At 36.8% G+C, this 18,298-nt stretch overlaps 1 protein-coding gene across 1 annotated transcript in view; it reads left to right on the top strand.

The window, feature by feature from the left end:
* Positions 1 to 12,395, top strand: part of hivep2a (HIVEP zinc finger 2a) — a 104,263-nt gene extending 91,868 nt beyond the window's left edge. The window contains exons 15-18 of the mRNA XM_072440658.1: positions 1,407 to 2,253; positions 2,854 to 2,929; positions 3,174 to 3,266; positions 9,130 to 12,395. Coding sequence (XP_072296759.1) covers positions 1,407 to 2,253; positions 2,854 to 2,929; positions 3,174 to 3,266; positions 9,130 to 9,534 — 1,421 coding nt within the window. The 3' untranslated portion in view covers positions 9,535 to 12,395. The remainder of the gene's footprint in view (positions 1 to 1,406; positions 2,254 to 2,853; positions 2,930 to 3,173; positions 3,267 to 9,129) is intronic.
* Positions 12,396 to 18,298: the final 5,903 nt, after the last annotated feature.

The following is an 18,298-nucleotide window of genomic DNA, read 5'->3' as shown; positions in this document are numbered from 1 at the left end:
AATACTGAAGAACATGTTGCTAAATGTAAATACTTTTTAATACTTAAAAGAATTACCAACTCACACACAAACAACCATTTGTCGGCTGAACTGTCTCATAAATGCCCTTCCAGCCTCGTTCCCGACATGAACTTTTACAACCAATCACAGACACTTTTACGGTTGCGTGTCTGAGAGAAGCGTTCTGATTGGTCGGCTGCCAGTGCTTATGCAGCTACTGTAAATGCGTTTGGCTGCCGTTCGCTCCGAAGAAAATCTGAAGTGAATTTAACAGCTCTGGTTCATTGTGTTGGTGTTTTATTGGTGTGAAATGGTGGGAATGTGGTTTCAAGAGTGTTTGAAATAACCCTTTTTTTTGTGGACATTTTATGTATTAGTTCACTGGGATAGGCTCCAGTCATCCGCGACCCCAAAAGGGAACAAGCGGTAGAAAATGGATGGATTTTATGTATTAGTTGTATTGCCATTATTAAACCAGGAGTGTCCAAAGGTTTTCTGTCATTGGCTGTATTTTGAAACCTATGCTGAGAGCCACAGACAAGTGAATCATTCCAAATGTTGCCTTTGACGTAGGTTTGATGAGCCACCACATCATTAATAAGACTTGGAATATTAATGATCAAAAAGTGTGTTATTTAGGTCATTTTTTTCATTTGCAGTAAAAAGTACTACGTTTGGTCATGGGGTCTAGTTGGATTTTGATCTTATTTTATTAATATATTGCAGTGAGCCTAATTAATCATTATTTCACTCTGGTTTATTTTCCAGGCTTTTTATTTTACACAATCTAGGCTAAAATAATATAACTTGACACAGAATATTCCTCATTGACCTACATCATACACAGCAGGCTCAGCTTGCGTCAGCGTGAACTAAAACTGGGCAATTAATCACATTTTAATCAAAACAAGATCCTTTTGTTTCAAATAGTCAATGTTCAGCTCTGGGCTTTTTAATCGAGAGGTCCTCAGACAGTTAAAGCAGGTTTTTAGGAGAAGAATTCTGACTTTGGAGGAATAAGATTGTCTATTTTACTGTGTGAAAAAGGCAATGATTTAAAGTCGTGTTGTTCATAAAAATACATATTTGAAAGCCGTATTTATTTATTGATAAGTAACTAAATTCGAAATAATTTAGGGGGAAAAAGCTTTTTTAATTTCAGTTTTTTTCTGTAAATAATCCCCATTTTCTTTGAACTGTCTCATATTTAATGTTTAATGTATTGTAATGTCAAGTTATGTGTCTCAAATGAAGGTTTAATGTTTTAAGACAATGGATTAACTCTTAACATATTCACGTTGAAGCTGCTTGATGATTAATATTCACTGTCCTAATTCAAATAAATAAATAAATGAATATCACCCAGCCTCTTGACTAATACTTGCTGTGTGTTTTCTCTCTTCCAGACCTCGTGGAGGAGGGCTCAGGGCGCTCCGAAAAGCTCCGATCCTCCCAGGAGGCGCACCAGTTCTCCGACGCCGACGACTCCGACGGCGAGGACCTGGACGAGGACGAGGAGGACGAAGAGGACGACTACGACGGGGACTCCACGCCCAAAACCCGCTCGCGCTCCACCAGCCCCCAACCGTACGGCCTGCCCGCTATGTCCATCACCTCCGTGGTGCCGCAGCTGCCGTCGCCGTACACGTCTCACCCCTCTGGCTGTCCCGACATCCTGGGACACTCCTCCAAACCGCCTCCGTCTCTGTTCGGATACTTCACGACTGTCCCGAGCATCCAGATCACGCCGCAGGCCTCGTACCCCATCGACTCACGGGAGCAATTCCAGCGCGGGACGACTGCGAATAGACTCCTTGCTCCGCCCTCTTTGGACGATGAACTCTCTGCGTCGTCGTCAGATCTTTGCACGCCGTCTCGCCTCTCCTCGCCGGGCTTGGACACCTCCGGATGCCCCTCGCCCGTCTCCCCGTCTTCGTCGCCCTCGGCCCGTCGCTACCTCTCCCCGCGCCGAGAGCTCTCGCCCAGATCTGGACACCTGTCTCCTCGCCGGGATATCTCGCCCTTACGCCACATTTCGCCCAAACGGGACATCGGAGGGGGCGGGAGTTATCGGAGAGACTTGTCCCCCCGAAGAGGACACCTGTCTTTGCTGTCGCCACTGTCCAGGCCCAGTTCTCCAGGAGGAAGCAGGGATTATAAGAGGGATCTGTCCCCTAGAGGGCGCCACCGGGGGATGATTAGACCTCTGTCCCCGAGAAGAGGGCTACAACATCAGCACCTCCTGCACCAAAGGTAAGGCCAAAATGATTGACCCGAAGCTGAATGAATGTGAGCGTCTAAAGATGTCCAAACTCTGCTTTATAGCTTTTGTTTTTGGGAAATAGTTTAGAAATTATGGAAGTCCTGGTTTGTATTTTGGTTCTGCTTCTGAGATGTAGTAGTTTACCATGGTGAAAATAAAGAAATGAATAAGTAAGTAAGTAAATAAATAGATTGGTAGATATATAGGTAGATATATGGGTAGATAAATAAATCTGACATTATTCTACAAGAACTTGATTTAAAGTTTTATAAAACAAATGCATCTTTGGAATTTCTTTCATCGTAACAGGATGTCAAGGTTATCGGGTTAATCAATAATGTCATAAATCAGTTCACTTTATATTCGTAAGAACTATGAAAAATGAATAATCTTGACCATTTTATAAGCAAAGTTTAGTCTTTATAATTCACTTTATAGTCCTAAAAAGTACATCTAAAGCAATACACTTTTTCATCTGCCGGTTTTGATTTTGTAAAGCTTCTTTCTCACAACAATCGTAACAACTGTAGTCTTCCATGTTGTGTACAGTTTTGTCTGAAACTTGCAGTCTTGTTGTTCTTGTGTTGCAGCCAGCAGAAGAAGAGCCTGAGGACAGGTCTTCAGTCTGGACTGGGTCAGACACGAGCCAGCGCCAACATGGAGATGGTAAGAAACAGAACTGTGTGAAAGTGCTTCTAACTCACTTTGTCTCACTTCTAACTCTTGATCTGATAAACTGAACACACCCACACATGTGCATGAATACAGGACTTTATGTCTATGTTATGAACTGAATTATTGTGGAATGAGTTGAGTGCTTTTGTTGAACGAAGTATAGCAGGCTACGATGCAATAATAGAGAATAGCTCAAGTATCTGTAATAATAATATATGTCTTCTTTGTCCCTCAGGATCACTTGGGCTCGTCTTCTCCAGATGGAACCAGAGGAAGTCCTCCTCATCAAGTCCTGTTCAGCCACCTTCCTCTGCACTCACAGCTGCAGGTGACATATTCTTATTCTGCTTTTGTCTAACGCTTAGTTAGAACCTTTTACCAACCTTCAATCAATCAAATCAATCCAAATACCTGTTATCTATCCACAATTTAAGCACACTGGGCAAATGCATATAAATGGATGGATCAGAAGACTGTTCATTTGTTCCTAATGAACGCTTAATACTGCCATATTTACCAGGTTCTCAAAAGTACTCAGTGCCTTAGTGGTTTGAAGTCTTGTCTCATAACCAGAAGATCCTTGGTTTGATTGCTGCAGCAGCGATTGCGTGGTCTGCCTCATAAACCAGCAGATTTAGAAAGATAAACTAATGGCAACACATTCAAAAGAAAACTCAAATAATTTTAAGGTAGTAACTAACACGTTGTACACTCCATTCTTTTGAACATAAGCACTTGCTAAAACTCCCAAAACAATGCATCTGGTTTGTCCAATGTGATTGTAATGTTCATAATAAACATTAAAAGCTTCCCCCGGGTGCACTAATCAAAGCACTGCAGGATAATCAGTGGTGGAAAGTAACAAAGTTCAAAATAAATAGTATTATCTGCACTTCACTCAAGGCAATTTCACATCAGATACTGTTTATTTTTACTTCACTACATTTGAGAGCGAGTATATGTACTTTCTACTTTGTTAAATTTGTTTAACCAGATTGAAAAGTAAAGTACTTTTCTGTACGTTTGAATCGACCATGGTGACAACTTCCTGAAGATTCTAAGTTAAAGGCTTTTCAATCAATCAATCAAATTTATTTATAGAGCACAATTTGTGTAGACACATAAGACACACAAAAAAGACACATAAGACACACAAAAAAGACACATACGACACACAAAAAAGACACACAAAAAGACACATAAGATACACAAAAAAGACACACAAAAAGACACATAAAATACACAAAAAAGACACATAAGACACACAAAAAAGACACATACAAAAAAGACACATAAGACACATACAAAAAAGACACATAAGACACACAAAAAAGACACAAAAAAGACACATAAGACACACAAAAAAGACACACACAAAAAAGACACGCAAAAAAGACACATAAGACACACAAAAAATACACACAAAAAATACACATCAGACACACAAAAAAGACACATACAAAAAAGACACATAAGACACACAAAAAAGACACACAAAAAGACACATAAAATACACAAAATAGACACATAAGACACACAAAAAAGACACATAAGACACACAAAAAAGAAAGACACATAAGACACACAAAAAAGACACATAAGACACACAAAAAAGACACATAAGACACACAAAAAAGACACACAAAAAGACACATAAAATACACAAAATAGACACATAAGACACACAAAAAAGACACATAAGACACACAAAAAAGACACATAAGACACACAAAAAAGACACATAAGACACACAAAAAAGACACACAAAAAAGACACACAAAAAGACACATAAAATACACAAAATGGACACATAAGACACACAAAAAAGACACATAAGACACACAAAAAAGAAAGACACATAAAACACACAAAAAAGACATAAGACACACAAAAAAGACACATACAAAAAAGACACATAAGACGCACAAAAAAGACACATACAAAAAAGACACATAAGACACACAAAAAAGACACATACAAAAAAGACACATAAGACACACAAAAAAGACACATAAGACACACAAAAAAGACACACACAAAAAAGACACGCAAAAAAGACATATAAGACACACAAAAAATACACATCAGACACACAAAAAAGACACATACAAAAAAGACACATAAGACACACAAAAAAGACACACAAAAAGACACATAAAATACACAAAATAGACACATAAGACACACAAAAAAGACACATAAGACACACAAAAAAGAAAGACACATAAGACACACAAAAAAGACACATAAGACACACAAAAAGACACATAAGACACACAAAAAAGACACACAAAAAGACACATAAAATACACAAAATAGACACATAAGACACACAAAAAAGACACATAAGACACACAAAAAAGACACATCAGACACACAAAAAAGACACATAAGACACACAAAAAAGACACACAAAAAAGACACAAGACACACAAAAAGACACATAAGATACACAAAATAGACACATAAGACACACAAAAAGACACATAAGACACACAAAAAGACACATAAGATACACAAAAAAGACACACAAAAAGACACATAAAATACACAAAATAGACACATAAGACACACAAAAAAGACACATAATACACACAAAAAAGAAAGACACATAAAACACACAAAAAAGACATAAGACACACAAAAAAGACACATAAGACACACAAAAAAGACACATAAGACGCACAAAAAAGACACATAAGACACACAAAAAAGACACATAAGACACACAAAAAAGACACACAAAAAGACACATAAAATACACAAAATAGACACATAAGACACACAAAAAAGACACATAAGACACACAAAAAAGACACATCAGACACACAAAAAAGACACATAAGACACACAAAAAAGACACACAAAAAAGACACATACGACATATAAAAAGACACATAAGATACACAAAATAGACACATAAGACACACAAAAAAGACACATAAGACACACAAAAAAGACACACAAAAAGACACATAAGATACACAAAAAAGACACACAAAAAGACACATAAAATACACAAAATAGACACATAAGACACACAAAAAAGACACATAAGACACACAAAAAAGACACATAAGACACACAAAAAAGACACATAAGACACACAAAAAAGAAAGACACATAAGACACACAAAAAAGACACATAAGACACACAAAAAAGACACATCAGACACACAAAAAAGACACATAAGACACACAAAAAAGACACACAAAAAAGACACATACGACATACAAAAAGACACATAAGATACACAAAATAGACACATAAGACACACAAAAAAGACACATAAGACACACAAAAAAGACACACAAAAAGACACATAAGATACACAAAAAAGACACACAAAAAGACACATAAAATACACAAAATAGACACATAAGACACACAAAAAAGACACATAAGACACACAAAAAAGACACATAAGACACACAAAAAGACACATAAGATACACAAAATAGAAACATAAGACACACAAAAAAGACACATCAGACACACAAAAAAGACACATCAGACACACAAAAAAGACACACAAAAAGACACATAAGATACACAAAAAAGACACACAAAAAGACAAATAAAATACACAAAATGGACACATAAGACACACAAAAAGACACATAAGACACACAAAAAGACACATAAGACACACAAAAAAGACACATAAGACACACAAAAAAGACACACAAAAAGACACATAAAATACACAAAATAGACACATAAGACACACAAAAAAGACACATAAGACACACAAAAAAGAAAGACACATAAGACACACAAAAAAGACACATAAGACACACAAAAAAGACACATCAGACACACAAAAAAGACACATCAGACACACAAAAAAGACACATAAGACACACAAAAAAGACACACAAAAAAGACACATAAGACACACAAAAAGACACATAAGATACACAAAATAGACACATAAGACACACAAAAAAGACACATAAGACACACAAAAAAGACACACAAAAAGACACATAAGACACACAAAAAAGACACACAAAAATACACATAAAATACACAAAATAGACACATAAGACACACAGAAAAGACACATAAGACACACAAAAAAGAAAGACACAAAACACACAAAAAAGACATAAGACACACAAAAAAGACACATAAGACACACAAAAAAGACACATAAGACGAACAAAAAAGACACATAAGACACACAAAAAAGACACATAAGACACACAAAAAAGACACACAAAAAGACACATAAAATACACAAAATAGACACATAAGATACACAAAAAAGACACATAAGACACACAAAAAAGAAAGACACATAAGACACACAAAAAAGACACATAAGACACACAAAAAAGACACATCAGACACACAAAAAAGACACATAAGACACACAAAAAAGACACACAAAAAAGACACATAAGACACACAAAAAGACACATAAGATACACAAAATAGACACATAAGACACACAAAAAAGACACATAAGACACACAAAAAAGACACACAAAAAGACACATAAGATACACAAAAAAGACACACAAAAAGACACATAAAATACACAAAATAGACACATAAGACACACAAAAAAGACACATCAGACACACAAAAAAGACACATCAGACACACAAAAAAGACACACAAAAAGACACATAAGATACACAAAAAAGACACACAAAAAGACACATAAAATACACAAAATGGACACATAAGACACACAAAAAGACACATAAGACACACAAAAAAGACACATAAGACACACAAAAAAGACACATAAGACACACAAAAAAGACACACAAAAAGACAAATAAAATACACAAAATAGACACATAAGACACACAAAAAAGACACATAAGACACACAAAAAAGAAAGACACATAAGACACACAAAAAAGACACATAAGACACACAAAAAAGACATCAGACACACAAAAAAGACACACAAAAAAGACACATAAGACACACAAAAAGACACATAAGATACACAAAATAGACACATAAGACACACAAAAAAGACACATAAGACACACAAAAAAGACACACAAAAAGACACATAAGATACACAAAAAAGACACACAAAAATACACATAAAATACACAAAATAGACACATAAGACACACAAAAAAGACACATAAGACACACAAAAAGACACATAAAATACACAAAATAGACACATAAGACACACAAAAAAGACACATAAGACACACAAAAAAGAAAGACACATAAGACACACAAAAAAGACACATAAGACACACAAAAAAGACACATCAGACACACAAAAAAGACACATAAGACACACAAAAAAGACACACAAAAAAGACACATAAGACACACAAAAAGACACAAGATACACAAAATAGACACATAAGACACACAAAAAAGACACACAAAAAGACACATAAGATACACAAAAAGACACACAAAAAGACACATAAAATACACAAAATAGACACATAAGACACACAAAAAAGACACATAAGACACACAAAAAAGACACATAAGACACACAAAAAGACACATAAGATACACAAAATAGACACATAAGACACACAAAAAAGACACATCAGACACACAAAAAAGACACATCAGACACACAAAAAAGACACACAAAAAGACACATAAGATACACAAAAAAGACACACAAAAAGACACATAAAATACACAAAATGGACATATAAGACACACAAAAAAGACACATAAGACACACAAAAAAGACACATAAGACACACAAAAAAGACACATAAGATACACAAAAAAAAACACAATGCAGTTTATAAGAATATAAAACAGTGTATGTCAAAATAAAAACATAAAAACAAATTATCAATAAAAAATACTTCATTATCTGTTCTTATTTTATTCTTTATCAAGATCGCTGGATTTGATCAAAATCTCTGTGAAATAAGATAAGATATGATAACCTTACATTCAACTTTTTATGGGAAAAGTACAATATTCCACTGGTACTTCATTACTTTTAAGTGGTACATTTGACTTTTACTTGAGTAGTGGCCCTGTATGTGTACTTTTACTGAGGCTTTTACTTTTACTGAGGCTTTTACTTTTACTGAGGCTTTTACTTTTACTGAGGCTTTTACTTTTACTGAGGCTACTCTTGGTTGCCCTGACACACTCACTGGAGAAACTCACTGGAGAAACTCACTGTTACACAACGCGACATTTACCCATCTTCTCCTTGGCTTAGGTGCGCTCTCCGTTCCCAATGATCCCCATCGGCGGCATCCAGATGGTCCACTCCGTCCCGGTCTCGGCCACCTCCCCTCTGCCCCAACACGACCCGGCGCCTCACTCCTCGTCCTCCCGAGTCGTCAGCTATCAGAAGAGCACGTCCGAGGACTCCAACCCGGGCGACTCCACTCCCCCTCATCCCCTCCACCGAAACGTCTCGCCCTCTTCCCCGCACGCGCCCCAGGACCCGGCAGAGGAGGGCATCAAGACTTTCACTGACAACTTCTCGTCCCTCTGCATCGACACGGAGGGGAACTCGGATGAAGCGAGATCACAGAATACTCCATTGCACTTTAACCAGTCGCCAGCGCCTTGCCCCTCCTCAGAAAGCACAAAAGGAAGCAACGAAACGGCTTCATAACCTTAAAACGAAGGGAGTCAGTGCAACTTTTGACGGACACTTTTTGCACATGCATTATCTTAATCGTCTCGTATGTAAAGAGCATGTCGGGGGCTTTTTAATTTAAAGACAAAACCGATCGACTCTCGGACTGACGTTTGGTCGGAAGGTACGGAAGATTCAAAAATACGTGCGTGCCTTTTTTCATTATTTTGTGTTTGTTTTTCTTGCTTATTTCTTCTAAGCAACAAACCAGGAAGGTAATTGTAAATACGACAAACAGTGTATCAGCTTTGTATTAATGCGACTTCCCCCGTGTCCTTATTCCCCGTCTTTTATTTCCGTCATTTGTGATTTTTGTTCTTTTTAGTCACCTTAAACAAGCGATGTGAAGTTACGGATATTACTATTACGTACGGTTGCACTAAAACATATTTTTATAAGAGTGAAATTTAAAAAATGGCTTTTTTTGTGTACAGCAGCAATTCTATAATACTATTTATTATTGTTACCATGTTTCATAAATTGTAAATTTTTTTCTTAAATGTCGTGGATGCCTTTTCTATGTAAAGCATGGGTTTTTGCTATGGCTTTTGTTAGAGCGAGGATGTGTACACTGTAAAATGGCTTTATGTGTGAGACCAGTGCGTTCTCAGCTCTGTAGGAACATGTGCTACGCTTCTCTACTGATGCTGAAGAAGTCGTTGCCCCAGAGACGATCAAATACTCTTGACATTTCAGCGAAAAGTCATATCCAGGTTGGAATTAAACAGGTTTTCTCTTGATTTGAGCAGTTTTGATGCGACAAATACAGTTATCTACCAATGGAACAATACTTTTTGTACTTAAAATGAAAAAAACAACACATTTTTGCACTTGGAATACAAAAAAAAAATGAGTAAAAGTCACTTAAATGAATGAAAAATAATATGTTGTTTCATTGAAAGCTTGTAGATTATTTGACTTGACAAGTCCAATCTACTCAAATCCAGAAAAACATGTCTTATTTCAAATATTTACTTTCCTAGATATTACTATTTGCGGTGCATACTTTTTTTTGTAGTTCCATTTCAAACGCTGAAGGCTAAAGTTAAAGTAAAGTTTTAGCATTGTCACTCAAACCATAACGGCCTGATCATTTGTAACTTGCTTTTTAATTTAAATTGCCTCATACGTTTTATTTACACTTTTATGACTTTTACCAGCATTCTCCATTGTTTTTTCTGCTATGTTTTTGTTTTGTAAAAAGATTTTAAAAAATAAATTTAAAAAAAAGCCCCACCCTTTTATATTACAGTGAAGTATTCCTCCACATGATAGTTTCAGACTGTAGGGGGCGCTGTCAGCATCAGTACAGAGCCACATGTGTTTCTCTGGATGGGAACGCGTTGGTTTGGATCTATTGAAACACGTCACGGTGGCTGACGCAGAAGCTTATACACATAGAAGTATGTTAGCCAGCATTTAAATACAATATATAAACCTATCTATTCTCTATCTATGTGCACTTAACATTAGAGACATTCACATTGACGTAGTTTGGCTTGTACATTTCCGCTGCTCCTTCTGCCTGTCGTGGACTTTTATACTTTATTCTTCTGTGCGATGGGTCCTTGTTTTAGGAGTCTGCATTAAGTGAACGCACCGTGGCATTTAGCGCACATCTCGCTCCGTCTAAACAACAACAGTCTGATGCAGAAACATTCCAGTCCGTGTAAATTAACCATCGACTTTTCACATACAATCCTTTGGTGAATAGCTCTGAATCAGTTCCCATTTGGAAACTTTTCAAAATATTAAAGAATGTCACCTTTTGTCCTTGTTTGGCTTCTACCTTCTTCTTCTTCTACACAGATTTATTTGAATTGAAATTATTGGACGCAAACCTTTTTGTTTTTCCTCTTTTTTATTTTGAAAGCTGCTGATCAGTTAACCAAAGCTGCAACGGGTAAAATACAATCCATCAATCAAGGTTATTATATACCAAATTATAGCTTGCCAAAGATTGTTATAATTTTACTGAATGTAAAACTAACTTCAAGAAAACAAACTAACTTGACTTCAAAACAGATGGTCAATCATGATTAAACTGATGTCAAAGTACTTTTAGGGCCAGTTACATTCTGAATATGACTGGGAAATGCAGTTTGTTTAATGTATTTATTCACCTTTTTTAATCAATCTTAGAGTTACTCTGACGCAACATACTAAAGTCATATGGAGTCATTTATGTTTGTTTCTTTACACTTGTAGTCAACAAAGCCATGGTCTATAATGACAAGTAAAAAAACAAGGACAAAGGGAAAATGGACAGATTCAAATCTATTCATCAAACTCAGAAGCCAAAAAGCACCTTACTCTCCTCTGACTCGCTCTCTTGTGCATTAAAGCGCTCAGTCCTAACAGTTGGACTAATCCTTCTGTACATTCTCGCTTCGGCCCTCCCTCTCCTCACTATACATTTTGTAGCTAAGCAATATTTCTGTGAACTCTGCTGGCAGCAGGGAGTGTTCTTGTTGCAAGGCAACATTAGTTAAACCCTTGAATCAGGACTTAGTGGGAGTTTGTGGACACTTGGGTGCATTTCTCTGTATTCTCGGTGTGTATTCAAACCAATATATCCTCTACTACTTCTTATGACAATGTTTTTCTATTTCCTGCTATGTACTAAACTTATCATGACAACAATGATGTCTTTAAATCTCTCAGAAATATCAAAGCACAAGTCATAGTATAGAAATGACGAGCGTAAGAAAAAGGACAAAAAAAAGGTGGTGTGCGTTTAAGGGTAACTCTGTGACGGTGTCTGTATCATGTCTGAGGACTCGCAGTACAAGTGGACAATGGATTGTTGTTTTCAAATAAATATGAATACAAATTTACCCCTGCTCACGTCTCTGTGTGTCTTCTACTCCCTTTTAGGCCAGTGATATATGAGCAGTGAAGTCTCAGGAGCAGGGGCCAATGAAAGCGTTCAGAACAACATAATTCAAGCGCAGCTGTTCCAGACACTGAGGAGCAGAGCTGAAGTCGTTTATATTTTCTTTGTGCGTGATGAGGATGTGTTAGAGAAGGAATTAGTATGGAGACACTACAGAAGGTGCTCAGGAAAGGTAATATGCAGCTTATCCTCACCTATTCTTCAATGTCAGGAGCGACGGGCGATTGTTGGATCCTGTAGCGTCGCCAAAGCTCCAGCTACAATCTTTTGCAGCATTTGTCCATGATGTTTTAGGTCATGGAAGCATCCTGAGGAAAGAGAACACGCAAACGCCACACGAAAGGTCAAGAATTCAATGTGGAAATTGTGGCAAAATGTAGATTTATGGATGTAATAAGAGGACGTACGGTTTGTTGTTGTGAGATGTATATTCAGTTTGGGTCGAGTGCAGAGGAATCACTGTGGACTTCCAAAAGGGAACAGCCCCAGTAAAAAATGAGATACATTCAGGACTGCACTAGTCCTGAATGCATACAAATACTCACTCTTTGAACAAAATACCGAAATAGACCAAAATCTCCTCAAAAATGTTAAAATAACTCATTCAAACGTCTCCGTTATATCAGGTCACTTGGGACGTCTTGGCCGTGTACCACCTTCATTTTATCACCCATCAAAACTCTTTTCACTGTCAAACTGTGCTAATTTTACAGTGGCCCGTGTCAGAGGCTTGTCCCACATATGTCTAACTGTCGACATGTTTGTGTTTTTGGTTTATGCGTCTCGGTTTTGACTGAACGAGGCTGTGTCACATTACATTCTCTGCCTTCTCTTGTCCGCGTGTCGTCGGTGAGTCCTGCTCTGTGATCGTTCCTGATCAAACGGTTTATTCTGGGCCTGATGAGAGTGAGAGGAACCACTTTCATCTGGAGTTTGGAGGAGAGTCGGAGATGTCCCGTGGGAGGCAGATCTGTGGATATTTGTATCGCTCTGAATCTGTTTTATTCGTGGTGTTTGCATTTATATCACTATAAAATGATTAAATTAACTTAAATGTGCATGGCTTAAAATGTGTGGTACGCCACCTGCTTTCCTGTGTTAAGTATGACATTAAACAGGTAGATGACACCCCCAGGCCAAGGTACAGGTCAGATCTGTGGCAAGGCAAGCATTTCTCTTAGTAAGGATGCATGTTTTTCCAAGGTATTTCTGAGATTGAAAACACACATGGTTGAATACATGCCACATAATACTTTTAATGCCATACTGTGGAACATTTCAGGCAAAGAAACATCTCCACGGAGACAAAAAGACAGCATATCTAGGCACCCGAAGAGTTACAAAGTTTCTTTTAAATATAGTTTTGTCATATTAGAAGTTGGTATGTAACTTTCTGGAGGTGGAAAGTCACCTGCAGAGATAGAAGTGGAAACCACACGTTGGAACATTCTCCATGCAGATACATATATTTGGTATTACACTGTACAATATTATATAAGTAATATAGGTTATATTAGTAACAACATTGAGAACAAGCAGGAGGAGACGCCTCCAGGCCAAGTACAAGTCAGGTTTGTGGAGATGCAAGCCTTTTGTGAGGACAAAGGTTTGTGCCACCCTCAAAGATAGACTGCGGGTTAATTTTTTTTATTTTTTTTGTTTACTATTTATGTTTTAAACATAAAACAAACAAGGGGGAGACGTTTGACTCCAGACGCCTATGGGTCATCCAGAAGAAGCACGAGGATTGTACATTTTTAGTGCGATTTAGGGCAACAAACAAGCTTGGTTTTCTTTTGGGCTGAAAAGTTACGGGCTAGAGGCAGACGTAGAGGTAAGAAAAAGAGGACTTTCTGAAAATGCAAAGTTGTTATTCCTCATGACCAGAGGGACTCGAAGTCTTTCTGTGTGAAGTGAATAATAAGCCTGATCCTGGCTCAGATGGGTCCAGTTTGGCTCAGTTCTAAAGTGGGTCCATCAAGTTTCCTGACCAGTCTTAGTTCTGACGTGGAGGGTTAAACTGGACACTTCTCTGCTACAGAGAACATTAAATTGTACAACTCGATGTCCGACTTCTGTTTTCTTTGGAACAGCCAGAGGAAATGTTTGGGGAGAGGGAAGTCTGTATGTGTCAAGTCAGTCTCAAAACATGAAACTTACAAACTTCAAGCAACCACAACTTAATGACAAGAAAGTAGGAAAAATATGTAAAATAATAACTGTTTTGGCAGAGGTTTGGTTTGGTAAGCACAATCATAGAAGATGACACTAAATTACAGTCTTCTTTCAAATACATTCATGAGTAAAACTCCAGTTTGTCTTTGAGCTCACTGTGTTCCCTTGTGCACGCTCACCACAGACCAGAAAACATGTAGCCCTTTAAAAAGAGCCAATGGGTGACACTTGACCAATAATTGAGAGTTTCCCATAATGCACTCTGTTGAAGAATCAGTTGCGTGACTCTAGAGAATAAATTGCTACTTGTAAAACGGCTAATTAGCTGCTTTTCTGACTATTGCTGGGACTCCCTAAAAGTTCTGCATTTCAACTTGGCATTCTATTATTTTTCGCTATTTCTATCAGACCATATTATTTTTGACAGTATATTTATCATGTTTAGGAGAGGCTCTGGGTTAGATTAGAGCTTTGAGCCATGAAAATGTTAGAATTCTATTATTCAATTATACCTTTTTGACAAATGTCTATTTTTTACATATATTATTATTATTTTAGACATATATATATATATATATATATATATATATATATATATATATATATATATATATATATATATATATATATATATATATATATATATATATATGTGTTAACCAAAATTGGATACTCTAAATTGGCGCAAGTGAATGAATGTGAGAGTGAATGTTCGTCTAAGTCTCTGTGTTAACCCTGCGAGCTGGCCCCTGTCCAGGGTGTACCCAGCCTAAGGCCCAAAGTCACCCACAACCCTGAACAGGAACAAACAGTAGAAAATTAAATGAATTGTATTTTTTTTTCATTTTAATGTTATTAATGTTATTAATGTTATTTTATTGATTTTGTTTATTTTATTTTATTTATTTTATTTATTTTATTTATTTTATTTATTTTATTTATTTTATTTATTTTATTTATTTTATTTATTTATTCAGATTCCATCTCAAAAGTACCAGCTGGAGTCTTGTCCAGTTGTGCATGTTTCAGCACTGCAAGGAAAACTGGAGCAAATTGCACTTAAATATTGCTAAAGTCACTTATTATAATCTTCAAATCTAAGCCAAAGTTAATTTTTGGCTAATATGAGTTTTGTTTTGTCACTGGATCAGAACATTTTTTACAGACAAAATACTCTTCTCTACATGTTGAAAGTGTTTTTTTTTCCATTTTCTCCAAAACCTTAAAAAAATGACTTAGGCCGTTGTGCTAAGAAGCCAACGAAATGTCACTATTTAATTATTTTCATGTCTTTTTTGCATCCTATCTTCTTCTTTTTATTCTTATTGGTCTTGTATATTTATTATTCGTAGAGGGACGGTGTAGAGAATAAACATTGACCAAAAGAAAGATGCTTATCTGCGCCTAAAGTCTTCATATTCTTATTACTATTTCTTTTTAACTATTTTGAATTTTAAACACATAAAATGCAGAAAGTAGAACACGATATTGAAAGAGATCATTAAAAAAAAGAAGAAGAACAATACAAGTAACTATTCTTTTTTCAAATCCGAATGCCCTTGATTGTTGTATATTCTAATATTTGAGGTAAATTGTTGGATTTTGTTTTTGATAGCATTTTTTTTTTTTTTATCATGATGCTGTACTCTGCATTGCAACAGTGGAATTCCTCAGACAAACACATTCACGTTCTCATTCCTTTCTCCTCTTCTCTTTTATTTATTTACGCCTATTTACTTTTTCCCAAAACCAAGTAAATGACACCATGAGCCATCTTTGCTGAGCATGTGCCATCGAGGCATCTGTTCACGGCACAAACAGGAGTCCATTTTTAGCTCCAGTAAAAAAATAAAAAACAGGATGAATTAGTGAAAAGAGAAAAAAGAAGCCGTTTTTCTCTGGTCTGACATGAGACATTTCAGAAAGAGCCAGCAGCAGGCGCCGGGCTAAAATTAAACATCTTTTGTAGTAAAGGGGACGAGGAGATGAACTCTAAGTGAAACAAACATCTTTGCTTTAACTCCAAATATATGTGGGCTAATAACAGACCAAACCAGAAAGAGTCAAGTCTCTCCTATATTTATAATTCTAGATAATATTATGAGATGGCGAACAACTCAATAAACAACTACCATAAATTCCCACTTTTTTTCATAGTTTTGGCCGGGGTGCGACTTATACTTATATTTATACTTATATACTTAGCTTATATGTGACATTATTTGTTATTTTCACACTTGCAACCGCATTTCATACTCCAGTGCGACTTATATATGTTTTATATCTCTCCATTATGCATTTTTTGGCTGGTGCGACTTATACTCGGGAAAATACGGTCAATTTTTAAAGTGCACGTGTAACGTAACTGCTCGTTGTTGTTGAAAAAGGCCATACGTTCATTGCATTACCAGCACTGCCACGGTAAGACAACGCCCCCTATAGACCGAATCCGGTAACACATGCATGAGCCAGCAGGAGATGCTCAGAAATGTGCTGTTTTGCTCCTGTTTCCTGGAAGTCTTGAATGGCGTCTCTATTGGGACCATGGGACGCACGCCTCATCAAAAACGACCAAACCACATCTAAAAGTGCGGACAAAAACATGCCCTTCCAAAGTCTCATGTGAGGTCGAAAACGGCTGAATCTTCTGGGTTAATTCTTGGCATGAGCGGTCTAAAAACAGGTGTAATTAGTGAGTCATTCCTGTTTCGGGAGAGTAAGTCTTGTAGCTGCAGATGCTTGACTGAATAAGGTCTAATGGTGAACAGATGTGATGGCCCCAAGAAGTTGTTTACGGCTGCACGTTCAGTGGTTGTTTACGGGAACATCCCCATCCGTAATGTGGCCACAGCTGAGCCCCAGTATCTACTTTCACACACACTGAACAACTACTACTACTACTACTACTATGACTACTACTACTACTACTACTATGACTACTACTACTACTACTATGACTACTACTACTACTACTATGACTACTACTACTACTACTACTACTACTACTACTACTACTACTACTACTACTACTAAGAATACTCTCTGGATGTACATATATATGAGGAAAGGAAAAAGGACATGCATTTATAAAATGAGAAAAGTTAAAGAAATCTTGGTATATTTTGAATAATCATTGGGAATGTTGTGTTTGGGTGTAAAAAGCAGGTGCAGTGTTTGCAGCCACTTTCATGTCGCTCTGCAGTTATTAGTGTACTACATGTTTGTGTACACGAGTATATTACACGAGGACTGTCCACTTCACCCACACAACAAACGTACAGCGGAGGCCGACATAATAAACTGTCGCTGCATCGGCATCTGTTACAGTGAGTGGGTTAATACTCTTCTCACCATCAGATGGCACTGTGCTTCTGTCGCCACAGCTGCCCCGGGGCATTCACTGTTACCACAAATAATTGAAGATAAAGAGGAAAACGTTGAATCAGAGTTAGATGTTTTAGCTTTGCTTGAAGTGTTCCACAGTTTATAATTATAATAGATCGTATTCATATCATACTTAAAAAAAAAAGTAATCTCAAAGTTCTACACAGCAGAACAACAACAACAACAAGTACAAAAACAACAAAAACAGTACAGATAAAAAGAGATAAAGCTAGCAAGAATATGCTTTTTGAAAAAGCATGTTTTAGTCTTTAAAAGTCTCCACCG

The sequence above is a fragment of the Eucyclogobius newberryi genome, unplaced genomic scaffold (assembly GCF_026437365.1).
Source record: "Eucyclogobius newberryi isolate DKJ021-1_F unplaced genomic scaffold, fEucNew1.0.hap1 SCAF_1, whole genome shotgun sequence".
Lineage (NCBI taxonomy): Eukaryota > Metazoa > Chordata > Actinopteri > Gobiiformes > Gobiidae > Eucyclogobius > Eucyclogobius newberryi.
This window is presented reverse-complemented; position numbering and strand designations above follow the sequence as displayed.